Source organism: Pholcus phalangioides, unplaced genomic scaffold (assembly GCF_987345545.1).
Source record: "Pholcus phalangioides strain wild (caught in Gottingen) unplaced genomic scaffold, Ppha-v1.0 ptg000028l_1, whole genome shotgun sequence".
Taxonomy (NCBI): domain Eukaryota; kingdom Metazoa; phylum Arthropoda; class Arachnida; order Araneae; family Pholcidae; genus Pholcus; species Pholcus phalangioides.
Window position 1 is genome coordinate 8,745,565 of NW_028301618.1, and position 16,526 is coordinate 8,762,090.

The following is a 16,526-nucleotide window of genomic DNA, read 5'->3' on the forward strand; positions in this document are numbered from 1 at the left end:
TTGGTTGGCAGCGTGAACCGAATTAGACTATTTCGCGCCGACAGAAACGTGTTACATAATCACCCTACGCGTTTGTGTTTTCCTAGCGAGGCGCATCAGATCAGGGCGACTGTATAAAGTATATGGCCTTGGCATCAGCTACTCTGTCGTCTGCAGGCTCCGGTTTGAAGGGAAGGTAAAGAAAACACACAAGAGTGAAGAAAATATCGGCAAAACCGCGGCGCACGACGCATTTGACTCCGCCAGAAGCAGTCGGCCAATCACGCCCGACGTTAAGCGCTGTCGTGAGCCGTATTGCGCTCTGTAGAAAAACAGTCATGCTGCTTTTCTTACTGGTGAGTGGACGGCGTGTCAAGCTGGGCGAATCACGTTGCGTGCGGCGCAGAAAACATGCTCCTAGGAAAACCCAGCTTTACTTATAGCTCAGTGCTTGTAGAGAATAAAAAAAAAAGGTTTTAGTTTTTAAAAGTGAAATATAACTTTAGGATTAGTTGAGATTCTAATACGTTTTATTTAAATACAATAGATGGGGCTACTAAACAATATTGGCGCCAGGCTATAGCATTGATTCTTCAATAGTTCAGTAAACGTAATCAAGACCATTGTGAAAACTTTCTGATCGCGATTGAATTGCGATTTTTATTCAGACATTGCTTGAAACAAGCAGATGAATTGAAGTTATTGTAACAATTGTTAAAGACTGGATTATGTTTACTTATATTTGCGAATGACTTCAATCTGTATGACGTCATAAGCACTTGGGACAATCAAAGCACGTTTCTTCAAAAATTATCAGGCGGCTTCATACAACATCTATTATGATTGGTCTAATTCTCACGCACGTGGCTGAAGCACGTGCTATTGTTTACAAACGTGTTTATCTGAAGAAGGATAACTACCGTTTGTATGGGACATTTTACTTTGTAATTGATTTATTTTATAAAATTACCAAAACAAACATGAAAAACATCTAATTTATTTCAAAATCAAAAAGAATAGTCACAAATATATATATGATCCCAGGGCACCATTTCGACATGAAGGGGGCACTGAAAAAAACGAATTAGGGAGCCTTCAAAATCTAGGTATGGCCCTCGCATCCTGGAGCTGGGCTGAGATCTTTTGTAGAACCCCCGGTCAGACTTTCACGGGCCTTTCTATAGTTAATTTATAGCTTGAAAAATCAAAAACCGATGAGAATTATATGGGGATTCTGGGCTAGAACCCTGTCATATAAGTCAGTTACGTTGTTTAAATTTTGGAGCCCTAGGCAACGATTTCACCCTTGGGGATATCGGACCCTGCCCGCTTCATATCCTAGAGCCGGGTACCAACCAGGACTTTAGACTGGGTCCCAGCCAGGGCCTGGACAAATATGAATTTTGGGGGTTATCTGTAGTCTGTGAGGCAGAGGTTTACGTAGGGGAAGGGGCACACGGGCTGTGCCTAAAATACAAAAGGTATCCAATTTTGGGCCCGTCTTGGCACGTGCCTCGTTTGTCCATGTGAGGAACAGGTCTGGGTCCAGAATCGACTTTATAATTTTAATTAATTTTTTTTACACACAGCTTTATTCACAAGGCCGGCTTTAAGTCTTGTGCATTATCCAGGGCCCCCAACTCGAAGGGTGTTTAGGGGCTATGCTGAAAAAAACGAGGACCTAAACAACTCAATGTTACATCGCAGAAGTTTAAAGGCACCATAAGTTCAGAACTCTCAACTTCACCTATCAGTGATATAGTTGCATTTATTCGTTAAATTGATTTCTCGACAATGACGATTTCATGCCCCAGTGATGAGAATAATCTTGAAATTTCTCCCAACATATACTTGGCTAATATTTAAAATTTGGCCACTTTGCATTCAACTGGTTAGCCACTTGGGAAAATGCCATGGTTTTTGACGTCGACCATAAACCCTCTTTTCGGTATATTCCAGCAATTCATTTCACGGGTTCTATATATTGAGCTAATCACATATTAATACAATACACATTTACAAAATATTGGGGGCTTGTTATTGCTGAAATACTTCAGTTTGGCAAGATATCTGATCGATACTGGTGAGGGAGGATCAAAGAATGCAGCAAAATAAAATCACTTTGTTACTTTTCTTTGTTATTCATTTTTTTAATGATCCAGCTGGTAATTTGAGTTATCAGAAGTTGTCTTGTTATCTTCGACCGAAAACATTGAATGATCGCTGGTTTCACTGGTTGGTTCAAAAGTATTTCCTGCTGACTAGCATCATTTTCAGAGTATTCAATTAACCAGGGTGCCGAGAGATGTTCAGCATTTTGACAAGTTTGATATGCCTCTCGACCCTCATCAGAATCTTTTAGGCAGGGCAACACCATCCGCTTGGACCATATCTTTGATGCCCTCCCAGGCAGGGCCGTCTTAAGAGCATAGTGGGCCCCCGGGCAAATGATTTTTCTGAGGCCCTACATGGTGAATTTTCTGAAATTTCAATCACATTTTATTTTTGTCAGGCCCTTTTCTCTTGAGGTGCTCGGGTGGGCCCATGCATTAAGATGGCACTGCTCCCAGGCGGGGATTTCCCTTGTTCTCCTCGAAAGTAAAGGGGGCTATGTGTTTAGAACACAGACAGGGGCGTCAGGAGTGTTGTAGACCCTTGGGCACTTGGCTTGAGCTTTTGGTAGAGGTGGTATTTACAGGTGGATTCGGAAGCTGAAAAATATGAAGAATAAGTGGCAAAAAAATTAGTAGAATAAGAGAAGGGCAGCAAAAAAGAATAGAGTCCCACAGGCAGTAAAACCATAATTCTGCCTCTGCTTAGAAAGTGAGATCAGTGACCAAAACAGTGACCTAGAGAGCAAGGGACCACGTCAGTGAGTGACCTAGAAAGCAAAGGACTAGGCCAGTGAGTGACCTAGAGAGCAAGGGACTAGGCCAGTGAGTGACCAAGAAAGCGTGAAAGCACGTGAGTGATCAAAAGAGTGATTTAGAGACAGAGGCGTATTTACAGATGAGATGCCCAAGCAGACTATAGCCCAGGCTGACATATGAGAGAAATTAATATCCAAGAAAATCAGACTGGAATGGAAGGAAGCGGTAAAGTTTGTGTAGCCCACAGATGTCAAAACCTAAATCTACCTCTGCCTTTATGCGAGCAATTTTTGTGTGGTTGCTGAATAAATTCTAGGAGGTGCTCGGCCCTGTTACAAATTATCCTTGACGTTAATTATTCTTCATTGAGAGGCCTGTGACACGTTTTCAAACCATTGAAGTGTTCCCATGCTCTCCTAAAGGTTGAACACCCTCACACTAAATCTTTGATAGACATGCAAGAAAAGCTACTCTGAATCTACTGTGAACCCTCGTATGCATAAAATCCACACTTGGGTGCAACAGAAACGATTGAATCAACCTTAAAATGGTGTTGATTGAATGGTTTGAATCAGCAACACTGTATTCAATCCATCAAATATGGTTAGCACGAAACTCAATTTAAATTGCTAATTCATTTAAATTGCTACTCAATTTAAACTCAAACTACATTAATTTAACTAAAAAGGGAAGGGGGAAAGAGACAAATACAATTTTCCCCCCACCTTCTTCATGGAAGTGGTGGGTAAATGATGTTTCCCCCGAAAATAGTATAAATTAACTGATTTTTCCATTTCTTACAGCAAATTTTCCAGATACACGATGCAACGAATCAACAAAGTTTGTGGAAAGCTTATGTTTGCTGTTTCAAGAAGAGGATTTTGCACTCGTAAGACCTTCCTTATTTGAATCTTCACAAGCTTTTGTTGTCTAACGAAAACATAATTAATTATTTGCATATTTCTGTGTCTATGAGAACTTACTGCCATAGTTCATGCCATGTTTGCCGTCAGAGGTGGATTTTTGGTTTTGTTGCCTGTGGGCTGCATGAATTTTGCCTCCTTTCTTAGGACTGTCTTGAGAGCATCATGCCCCCCAGGCCAAGTGATTTTTGGAGGCCCTACTCCTACCGGGGAAATTCTCAAAAATTCCACTACTTCTCGTTTTTCTAAGGCCCCCCGGGCAGTGTCTGGTTGGGCCCATGCATTTAGACTCCCTCCTGTCCTTTCTCTCATTCTCATCTAATTTTCTTGTTCACCCTCCCTCCATATAAATAAGTCACTCTTTTGGTCACTCCCATGCTCATACACTCTCTGAGTTACTCTTTTGGGGATTCACGTGCTTGCTCACTCACATGCTTGTATACATTATAGTTTACTCCTATAGTTATACATTGACCTGGTCCCTTGCTCTCTAGGTTACTCTTTTGGTCATTTGCATGCTTGTACATGATCTAGGTTACTCGTTCTGTCACTCACTGTCCTAGTCTTTCATTCTCTAGACAGAGGCGGATTTAACGTTTTACCACCTTTAGGCTACATAAATTTTGCCTCCCCTTCTCTCCTATTCTATTAATATTCTTGACCCACCCCCCCCCCCAATTCCTTAAATTTACTGCCCCTCCAAACTTCCAGCTCCGAAATAGCTGAGCAACCTGAAAATACGCCACTAATATACTTTTCTTGTTACATAAGTACTTGTCTTTGGTCACCAATTATGATTTTGAGTCATTTATATTGTGTGAACTTATATTCTGAAATTAAAATCGTAACTACACAGTAGATGGAGGTATATGAGGTTTGTTCAAAAAACTATCTGACCACAATTTTTCATGCACAAACCAATGAATCTAGGCAGGCATGGGTTTGGTGAATGTATGTGGGCATAGGCACCAGAACCTAGGGGCTGAGGCCATTTGAGCCCCCACTCCCCATAAATTTTGTAAGGGGGCAGAGCACCCCAATAATTTTTGAAGAAAAAATGCAATGCACCTTCCTCCTCCTGCGTATGCACTTGAGTCCCATATATATGGGACAAAGAGCAATTTTCAGCCCCTCCAATGTATTCTTCATGTCGGCGGCTCTGTATGTGTAGGTGATACTAGTGTGCCTGCTTGAATTTTTTTCCTGACTGCAAAAGCTGCCAGATGTCGGTAGATGGACAATGAGTGAGGGTGTATAAGTGAACAGTGTCACACTTTTTTGTTTTTGACAAAATGGCAGGAAAAACCTGAACAACACTATTGCATTAATCATGATGGAGCTGCCAATTGCGATACAGAACGTCTTGGTAGTACTCCTTGGTGATGGTTGTGCAGCATAGTGTGTACTCGCGATGAACCGCGCCAATGGAGTTAAAGAAAATGGTCAGTTTGACTGACCATTTTCTGAAGTCGAAATGGAATGAACCAATCCAATGCTAATGTTTGCCTTATCTGCGCTGCTCTTTGATCGTGATTTGATGATCCTGCATCACCAGAGTTCTCACTTGATCATCAATAACGATCCTATTTCCAGATGTTGAGGGCCTACCAGAACCATAGGCTGAGATAGACTTGGAAGTCTGGGGGGGGGCACAATGGGATGATGTTAATTCATATATGCATATATATACATTAGATCAGTCGACTCCACCTTTAACGCTGGGGGGGGGGGGCGCGTATCTCCACCCATGACCAGAACATGCTTCGCTCTCCATTGATGTGCTGCCACCTTTGAAATGGTTGTACTACTCCTTTGTTGGTGTGGTCCCTGTTTTATCTCTGAAGGTCTGTTGGATCTTGCGGATTGTTTCCACATAGGAAGGGGACCACATTTCCTCATGGGTGGAGATACAGGGGGGGGGGGCATTGCCACGTGTACTAGTAGCGGCTACATATGTGCATCAAACCATGCCTCCCTAGTTCGGTCAATTATGGTCGGACACTTTTTGAATAAACCCTGTAATTACAGAGAACTAAGCAAACTGAAGCCCAGGGAGAAAAATTTTGGAATAGATGATGGTCAAGGATATTGAAATTAAGAACCGCAGAACGGTGACAAAACCGTAAATCAGCTTTAACTTTCAGTGTAACGTTTCAATCTGTGGAACTGAAAACTTTGTTTGCAAATGGTCAATTGAAATCCCCACGATGCATAGTTTACCAAACTTTTTGTTCTATCACCTCCCTCCTTCAAAAAAATTTCTTATCTCTCCCAACTCAAGCCCACCCATAGGATCCTATACAAAACCCATACCTTCAACTGCCCCCCACCCGACTGCTCCATCAACCCTCGGGGGGTGATATTGACCACTTTGGGAAACACTGCCCGTAATCCATGGGTTAAAAAAAGAAAAAAAAACTAGTGTTGCCTCTACCAATGGAATTTGTTGCAATCGTAGCTCCGAACATTTGGAAAATTATTTTTCATGCCAATAGGCCCTTTTCTTTTAGCTTCGTAATCCTATCCCGCAAATTGATTTCATAACTGGGAATTATAATTTTTTTTTAAAGCTCTGTATAAATACTGTATTCAGTTCTGAATTTTCCAGGTAACTTTGTTGTCAGCGAAGAAGTGGCATCATGTCTGCATTACAAGCGCCCGGTGGTGGCCTTGGAGAGCACGATCATCACACATGGAATGCCATACCCTCATAATCTCAGGTGAAATAGATTAGTTCTAATATTACTATGGTGATTCAGAGTATTATTCGCGACGATCCATTTTTCACATTAACGCTATATATATCACTATATATACTGTGAGTATAAACTATAATGACTAGCGATACCCCCTGAATCAAATTCATAATGCACTAGACCCCAGCTATTCCGAACAAGAGAAAATACCCATCCTCACAGGCCATTGGGTCCCATAATAAGCTTGCCATAAATGCAGTTAAATTCTACCACATGGGTTTTTGGATGGCCCTACTTATAAACTTTTTTGTTTGTCCAATTCAGAACGTTTGTACAGGGTGAACTACGACTAATCTGCCAAACGAAAGGGGTGATAGACAAGCGAGCCCAAGTGGAGCATAAAACACTATAGCAACCCTGTCCTATCTGTCACCGTTTACGAGTTACGGTGGATAATGGAAGGGAAATGGCTACATCTTAAAAAACATGAATTTGTGAAGTTTCTGAGAGACCTACATGCAAACTAAGCACATATTTGGAAAGAGCAGAAAAAAGTTCTATAAGTTAACACCATTTTCATCGGAATATTTGGAACTATTGGTGAACTACAGTCGATGATAGATCAATAAAGTTTGAAATCAAATTGTCACTAAAATCAGTAATCATTGATTCCGCAAACACCCTTCTAGCTGCAATCGATCGAATTTGCCAAAAACTTGTCTATTGCGCTAGCTTTCAAAAGAGCCTACAATGAACCATAGCTGCATTCTAGTTCAGGAGTGATTTAGCCTTTTGGTTTGCAATACAATCACTGAAATCAGCATTTGTCGAACAAGGTTTTAGTAGATTTTGGCAACAATTTAATTTTGCACTTTGCCAATATCTTAGTGGCTGTTGCTCACCATTAAATTCAGATATCCTAATAGAAATGGTGTCACCTCATAGGATTTTTTTCTTGCAAATTTAAATTGTCGCCAAAATCTGTAACCACTAATTCTGAATTTTTTGCCGAATATCTACCTCAACGAATGCAGATTCCAGTGATGCACTGCAAACTAAAGGCTAAATCACTCTTGAACTAGAACACCGATATGGTTTGTTGTAGGCTTTTTCGAAAGTTGGTGGAAGGGACAAGATTTTGGTGAATTTGATCAATTGTAGCAAGAAGAGTGTTTGCAATTTAAAAATTTGGCAACAATTCAATTTTGATCTTTATTAATATTTTAGCGATTGCAACTCATCATCAAATCCAAATAGTCTGATAAAAAGGGTATCGTCTTACATGACTTTTCCTTCTCTTTTCAAATATGTACTTAGTTTGTGTGTAGGTCTTTCAGAAACCTCACAAATTCTGGTTTTATCAGACTCGGCACCATTTCCCATCATAAACCGAAAACGGTTCGAGCTAGGACAGGGTTGCTATGGTGTTTTATGTTCCAGTTGGGCTCGTCTGTGACCCACTTTCATTTGGCAGATTGAGTCACATTAACCCTGTATATTCTTGCTCATCCTAATGATTCTTACTCGAACAGGGTAATCCTAGGCTGGCCCACACTCGCTATCATCGATTCCCATATATAAATAACGAGACCATTCAAAGCTGTTTGTCTCCAATCTCCATAAAGCAAATGATTTCGTTCCCATTCCAGTCTCTCTTCTCCACCGCATTGGTGGTCATAGTGACGGACACTCATTGCAATGTCCCAGGTTCGAACCCCACAGGCAACACAGCACCGGTCAACTGAAGTTTGTTTTTTGTGGTTCCCAACTTCGAGGTGCGAATGCAAACCGATCTCCCCTTCAAGAAGTCTCGCCACGGAGAGCAACAGATTTACAAACGGTACAAATATTCAATCATTACACTTCACTTCTGAAATATAGATGGGAACACTGAAAAATCAGACTGTTAGGAACACACACTTACACCTCCGGCACAACTCACTAGGTAGTAAATTGTCCATGGTGATAGACCTGACTTGTGCTCAGTTTGAAAGAAAGTCCCTCTTCTGCATTTCTCTTTGGCGCTTTCTTGTGACCAGTGATTTCTTAATGCACTCTTTTATGAATCAAATACAAGCTTCTCTGATCTGTTTACGAACTGCATTTGTTGAAATAATTTCACGCAAGGCAATATTTTTGTGTTGAAGCCAATTTCCCAACAGTTTTGTTTGCATGTAAACTTGTACTCTGTTGCCTACCGCAACCAGGTCTCGGCCTTTGGGACACCCATTGGGTCAATACACATCAGGCACTTCATTTCAACCTGCTCAAAGCAATAGCAATGCCTTTTACCGCCTTCCTTTTTGCTTTCAAATGAAGTACTCGAAGGATTTCATCATACAAAATACAAGACAACTTTAGCATTTTTTTTTTTTTAAATGAAAACCAATCTGATAGCTTTCTACTATTATGATATCACGTCTTTGATATGCCTTATGAACGCAATCTTCAAAATTTGCATATAATCTGAAGTTTCTTTCGGAACTTTTGAAACAGCTATTTTTCAAAATGTTAAGTTTAAAAAATCCAGAACTTAGTTTCCTTGACAACGACCAAAGTTTGAAGTAGGCTTTTGCATTCTGATCATAAGCAAAAAAATCAAAATTTGAAACGGTATTTATGGCGCAGTTAAAAAAAATTGGTAGCGTCTAAACTTATATGAGACAGACTATATACTCCAGCATGAAAAAAAGGAAAATAATTTCAGAAACCTGAAAAGGAGGAGGACAAAAGGGCAAATTTTCTGGGAGGCGTTTGAAATGGCATGAAAAAGGAGGACGTCTGGTAACCCTGGACATACATATTATTTATCTTATTGAATGATAGTAACTCCCCCTAGTGTCGGTTTATCTCAAGCCTTAGGAAATCAAGTGAAAGATCAGATCAGTGACGGAACCCTCAGACAAGAAGGAATTTATGATTTTTTTCATTCTTTACATACAGTACCGCACTTGATGTCGAGAGGATCATTAGGAAGAATGGAGCTGTTCCTGCGACTATAGGCGTCATTGCCGGAAGGATCCATATTGGTAAAATGGTGTTTTTTGTTTTTTTTTAAATGCTGTTCAGCCAGACCTCTGTATTAAAGGCTATCATCACCCAGCTTTTGTGATATTGGTTTTATACCGCAAGCGAATCAGGCATATTTGTAAATCTTGCCGCTTATGGAATAATTTCTATTATGCTCACACCAATACCATTATACCCAGATCTGACTATGTTTAGTTTGTTTTTTTCGCTTTCATGCTTATCTCAACGAGGCCTAAAAGCAGATTGGTTTCCTGCATCTATTGCATAATCAGTAATGAAGAAAAGAATAATGACAGGTGAAACGGCCATGGCTCTCTAAAGCTTTCCTGGCCAGCAGTAGATGCAATACATTTAATATCTGGTCTATCGGCGAAAAAAATGTCATCGTTTGAATCTTATAAAGTGTTGCCAAAAAGAGCAACAGACCTGCAATAGTAAAGATATTCAATCATTGCATTTCACTCACAATTTGAAATGTAGATGACAGCACCAAAAAATTTCCACTCAACACCAGATACGCATTTATGGTTTTACCACCTGCACACAAGGAAAATTTTGCCACCCTTTTCCCATTTTAGTCAACTCATTTCTCAAATTTGCAGCACCCAGTTTCCCTCACCTGTCTCTGAGTCACTCATTTGTTTGCGCACATGCTTACACACTATCTAGCATATGCGGAGATGGACTTGCGGGGTCTGAGGAGGCGCACAATAATGATAATGCCAATACAAATTTACACATCTTCGATGCTAGTGCACGGGTGGCCTCATGACCCACCCTCGCTCTCTAGGTCAAGGTTGTAGTCCTTCACTTGTTTGCATAGTCTTGGCCAATCTCATGGTTGCTCACTGTGACTTAGCACCTCACTCTCTGGGTCAGTTTTTTGGTTCTGCACATGCTTGCTTACCCACCTGTTTTGATTACTCGTGTGCTTGAACACACTCTCTAGGTCACTCTTTTTGTGTTGTTTCGCTGACTTAATCCCCCACTGTGTAGACAGAAACATACTTTGGAGGATTCACCTATATAATGGATTTGACGCAACAGCTTGCGTTGTCTGTTTCATTTTGCACAGCCTGGGCTGTGGTCGGAACCAGGGTGTGTGTGGGGGTAGAAGAGAAAGAAAGAGTACTGCGAATTTGAAAAGGAAAACCACAGGGCGAACAGCAGTCTGGGTGAGTTTATCATTACACTTCAAGCATAGTTAGAAAAAAGAATGGCATATGGCGGCAGCATTACACGTAACAAGCAATACACAGAAACAAACTTCACAGAAGGTTCACTACACATTCCAACATGTAACAATTCGTCTCACAGAGGAATATGGATGAGGTGCATGTGTGTGGCTTAGTAGTAGTCAGGGTGAGCAAGCCTATTTACTCAAGAAAAAGAGTTTCAAAACTAAAATTGTTTAATGGCAATTGCTAGAGTAGATCATGAAAAAGGACAGTGTTTCTGATCTTGTTTCCTGTCGTTGAAAGCAACATAGAAAAGCTTTCTTAAATGTTTTGGTCAAGTTGATACGGCAACTAAAATATTATTATTTCTAACATCACAGGAATGAGCGAAGAACAAATCCAATTTTTAGCTTCGAAGAATGAAAAGTTTTTGAAAATTTCGAGGAGGGATCTACCGTTTGCAATCAGCAGGGTAAATATCTACACATTTCTAGTCTAATATAGTCTCAATAACTATTACTCTAATGTAAATCAAATTTCATTGTGTATGTATTGTATTTTTCAGAAACTAAGCGGCGGAACAACTGTCTCTGCAACCATGATCTGTGCACATAAGTCAGGTATCGAAGTGTTTGTTACTGGAGGGATCGGCGGTGTCCACAGGGGAGCTGAAGAAAGTAAACAATTTATAAAAAAATTTCTCGTTTATCAATAATGAGCGAATATTATTTTGAATATGTATATAAATTATTAGGCACAGCCTTAATCTGAGCTCATGTACATAACACTATGCTCAATGACATTTTACGCACACATCATGCTTGCAGATATTAACTAACGTATCAAATTCCTTTCCCTGTTGATTCATAATCTTTGTACTTAGGTTGAAAGCATTTATTTAAAAGTTAGACGCCATTGAGGCGCAACAAATTTCTGGCTCAAACTATAATGCTTGAACTTCATCAAGCTAAAACAATTATATAAAGCTACCACTGCTCGCACTGCACTCCATTCTGTTAACCAAGTTGTTTGTATCATAACCATTTAAGGAAGAGAGCAAAAGAGAGAAATCTCCGGCATCTTGACACAGCAGGAACCACTACAGAGCGTCATGAACCACTCAAATCCTGCGAGTACAGAGAAACTTTAACAGAAAGCTTGACGTCATTCCGGCAGAACAAGTTTTTGACTTGCATTATAATGCTTGTTCTCTGATGAGCAAAAACATTCATAGAAAGCTTGGTGTCACTCAAACACAATGAATGCCTCACTCGAATCACAATCATGCTTGTATTCTGACAAGCAAAAACTTCATGGTGCACAAGGTGTCACTTAGACAATGAATACTGCATCATAATCATGCTTGTACTCTGACAAGCAAACAAGTTCATGGAGCTGTAGGTGTCATTCAGACCCAATGAATGTCTCACTTGGATCATAAGCATGCTTGCATTCTGACAGTTTGCCGAAGAAAATGTTCATAGACAGATGTCATTCAGCCACAATGAGTTTCTGATTCTAATGATAATGCTTATGAGTGATACACATTCATAGAAAGCTTGGTGTCACTCAGACACAATGAATGTCTCACTTGAATCATAAACATGCTGGCACTCTGCCACATGAAATGCTTATAGAAAGGTAGATGTCATTCAGCCACAATGAGTTTTGGACTTGAATGATAATGCTTATATTCTGATGAGCGAAACACATTCATAGAAAGCTTGGTGTCACTCTGACACAATGAATGCCTCACTCGAATCATAATCATGCTTGTATTCTGACAAGCAAAAACTTCATGGTGCACAAGGTGTCACTTAGACAATGAATACCGCACTTGAATCATAATCATGCTTGTACTCTGACAAGCAAACAAGTTCATGGAGCTGTAGGTGTCATTCAGACACAATGAATGTCTCACTTGGATCATAAGCATGCTTGCATTCTGACAGTTTGCCGAAGAAAATGTTCATAGACAGATGTCATTCAGCCACAATGAGTTTCTGATTCTAATGATAATGCTTATGAGTGATACACATTCATAGAAAGCTTGGTATCACTCAGACACAATGAATGTCTCACTTGAATCATAAACATGCTGGCACTCTGCCACATGAAATGCTTATAGAAAGGTAGATGTCATTCAGCCACAATGAGTTTTGGACTTGAATGATAATGCTTATATTCTGATGAGCGAAACACATTCATAGAAAGTTTGGTGTCACTCAGACACAATGAATGTCTCACTTGAATCATAATCATGCTTGTATTCTGACAAGCGAAAAAGTTCGTGGAGCACTAGGTGTCATTCAGACACAATGAATGCCTCGCTTGAATCATAAGCATGCTTGCATTTTGACAGTCTGCCACATGAAATGCTTATAGAAAGGTAGATGTCATTCTGCCACAATGAGTTTTGAACTCGAATGTGATAATGCTTATACTCTGATGAGCGAAACACATTCACAGACGAGAAACAGTCATAACAAGCCCTTTTGCCCAAAATTCCAAAAAGTTGGTACATGAACAAGGGTTTATTGCAAAAACAAGTCGGGGACTGAATAGATACAGTTTTTGAAGTTTAGAAGAAAAATAATTTATGTTGATTTTTTCCCAGTTGCAGTCAAAGTGACACCTCTTCTGTCGTTCTAGATAGAGTGAAAAATCCTGTTCTAATGTTAAGACAGTCCTGGTTTTAGTGCGCGGGCGTTTAAAAGTTCATGTGTGAGAAGATGTAAGATTATGCTCTCAAAATCAAAAATGGTTAATAAGATCCAGCAGTCATAAAACATTTGAGTGCCCAAGAGGCAGGATGCTCGTCTACCAAAGCGAAGGTAGTCGTCATGGTCCCAAGTTCAAAACCAGGGAAGAATACAGATAAGATATTTTCCCCAACGAGCTTGAGGCGACCACCGATAGACAGTGCCTCCATTTCCAACCCATCTCATAAATGGCAGCAAATTACAACATGGGTGGAGTAAGTGAAGTAGAAGTCATAAACAATTCTAAATGAGAGGACCCAATGAATAGCGATAAAATCTCTTGTTGCAGCTCCGTTCGGTCAAACCAGAAAATATGTTTTTGTTTCTAATTCCAGAATTCTATAGGCTGATGATTCAATGTAAAAAAAAGAGTGAATTAGAAAAGTACATTCATGTTGGCAACCTATGAAAATGAAGTCAAAATTGTGTGGTTCCCTCGCAACCAGCATCATATGATGCCATTTTTGCTACGATTCACAGAAGGCTCTTTTGTATGTTCTTTCAGCATTCGACATAAGCACAGATCTTACTGAACTCGGTCGAACGCCAGTGACTGTGATATCTGCCGGAGTGAAGTCGATCTTGGACATTGGTTTGACTTTGGAATACCTTGTGAGTATAGTTGATATTTTCGTATTTCACACTGCATTAACGGTTTGTTTGAATCTTTGTATAGAAATCTTATCTCATTCATACGAGGGTAACAATTGCACACGCGATATATTCGTTACATTACAGGAAACACAAGGTGTTTGTGTGGCCACATACGGTGAAACGAGGGAGTTCCCTGCTTTCTTCACGCAGAGAAGCGGGTTCCTTTCCCCGTTTGGAATCAAAAATGTTTCAGAAGCCGCAAAACTCATTGGTAAGTTGATTTTGTTGAAGTCTTTATTTATTCACTGCCAGGAATTGTGGATAAGACACTTTGTGGGGAATCGAACCACCAACGTCTCACTGTTCAGGCAGAAATTTCTACCATTAAGCTACAGAGGACAGACATTTTCTAACTTTAGAACAATATGTTCTTTAGGCTGAAACGGGACTGCACAGTAGACAACCTCCCAACTCGGCAACAACTTGCAGTATCATCAGTCCCTAGATGACACGTAGAATGTTTGTATAATTAGTGGAGAGGGGTTCATCATTTTGTTGTACATCTGGTGGAGAATGTCGCACAGTCCTATTCAACTTAAAGAACATAATGTTCTAATGAAAGATGTCAGTTCTCTGTAGCACTCGCCCTGATACTGAGATTGGTGGTTCGATTCTTCCCAGAGGAATCTGAATTTTCTTTCCGAAATTACCCTAGTTTGGTATCAGATCAATTGTACTTCGTACTACATTGAAGTTTGAAACGCCCACAGCAGTGATTCTCAAACTTTTGTCATCTGCGGCTCCCATGCCAAATTCCCGATTGATCTGATGCTTCCCAGAACAGTATAGTATATTTTCACTCGTAAAATAACCACACAAATCTATCTCCAGCTCACGACAACGTCCCTGACAAAGGTGGTCTACAAGTCGATTCTGCCCGTTTACATGTGTAATAAAATATCCTGGGAAGTTCCTGGTAACAGGGATTTTCATAACCAGTTTATAAGCTATTTAATTTATGCCCTTGTTTTCGGAAGTTGTCACTGGTCACGTAGGTTGAACGGGTGGTTGGCTCAAGATGCCAACGAAGGAGTTAACAGCAATTTTCATGGCACAAAGAATTATGGGACAGGAGGTCGAAGTCATTCACTATTATTCTGCAACAAAGATGGGACTCTTTTGATGGATCTCCACTCCCTACCTTTCTTTCCCCCTTGAGGAAAAAAAGTTGCAGAGCCGGTAATAATCACCGAAGCTATCCCCCAATCTTACACATGTAAACGGGGCTGTATCCATCCAATCTATGGTATGGTAGCATTGGGAGTTTTAGCGGTGAAAATTATTGAAGCAGGTTTTTAAAGCAGCTTTTTTTCTATTTCCCACGTGAACAGGGCTTTGATGTCGTTCAGAAGTATACACAGGGTGCATAGCAAACAGGGATATGGCATTTTACTGGCGAACCGTTGATCCTAGAGGCATATTTCCACACCAAATTAGAAACGCACGCAACAAGACTAACAATATCATGGGTGCACTCAATAAAATTACCTTCCCACAAGCAAAGCTAACCATGAAAAATAAAGTCTTACTCTTCAAGTCAATTCTTCGGCCAACGCTAACTTACGCCTCACCAGCATGGGCACATGCCAACAAAAATAATATAAAAATCCTTCAACGTGGACAAAATAGAATCTTCAGAAGATTTGTAAGAGCTCCATGGTTTGTTAAAAACGAAAATATACAAAAAGACCTTGGTATTCCTCATATTTTTTCATATATCAAAGAACTCAATAAAACACAATTTGACAACATGGCTGATTCGGAGTACCAGCATATACGTGACATTGTTGACTACCATCGTGCCCCAACTCCACGTATCTCGGCAAGGAGGAAGGCCTATCGTAGGCCTCAACAAATCTTTCATCTCCAATGGGAGAATGAGAGATAACAAAAATACTATGTACATAATACTGACAAATTGGCATCTATTTATTTTTTAATATTTATCTTTCTCCTTTGTGTTTATCACCCTTTGATAATTGCGGCACCTATTTAACCGCATTTAAATCAAAATCAAAAAAAAAAATTTCCATACTGGCGAACTGAGCTGGTTTGAGATGTATTTGTGCGACCTGCTTTCTTTCTGTGATCTGGTTTTTGAGGGTTTTTTATGAAAATTATTTGTACAATATGTCAATGGACTGCTTGAATGTTGAATGATGTTTAATGGAGCTTGTCATATAAAAATTGCATTCGCATGTACTTGACCACTGCCCATTGCCATGTATGCTAGATTTCTTTCTCCTTAGATGGAAGAGTTGTGACGGCATTTTACACGACCAAATCCCTGGGCTTAATTTTGTTTTTTAGCAGTGACCGACCAGGACCATTCCTCCCAATATTTGTCATGTTTGTTTCTCTTCTTTCTTCCACTTTACATACACACGCACAACTACACTACAATTTCTTTCGTTCTTCATAGGCCCTTCTGTAA

The 16,526-nt window shown here is 40.0% G+C and overlaps 1 protein-coding gene across 1 annotated transcript in view; it reads left to right on the forward strand.

The window, feature by feature from the left end:
* The first annotated feature begins 871 nt into the window (after positions 1–871).
* Positions 872–16,526, forward strand: part of LOC149067897 (uncharacterized) — a 346,496-nt gene continuing 330,841 nt past the window's right edge. Inside the window, exons 1-8 of the mRNA XM_089251976.1 lie at positions 872–904; positions 3,653–3,738; positions 6,381–6,492; positions 9,412–9,497; positions 11,057–11,148; positions 11,242–11,353; positions 13,944–14,050; positions 14,177–14,303. Of these exons, the coding sequence (XP_089108102.1) occupies positions 3,672–3,738; positions 6,381–6,492; positions 9,412–9,497; positions 11,057–11,148; positions 11,242–11,353; positions 13,944–14,050; positions 14,177–14,303 (703 nt within the window). The 5' untranslated portion in view covers positions 872–904; positions 3,653–3,671. The remainder of the gene's footprint in view (positions 905–3,652; positions 3,739–6,380; positions 6,493–9,411; positions 9,498–11,056; positions 11,149–11,241; positions 11,354–13,943; positions 14,051–14,176; positions 14,304–16,526) is intronic.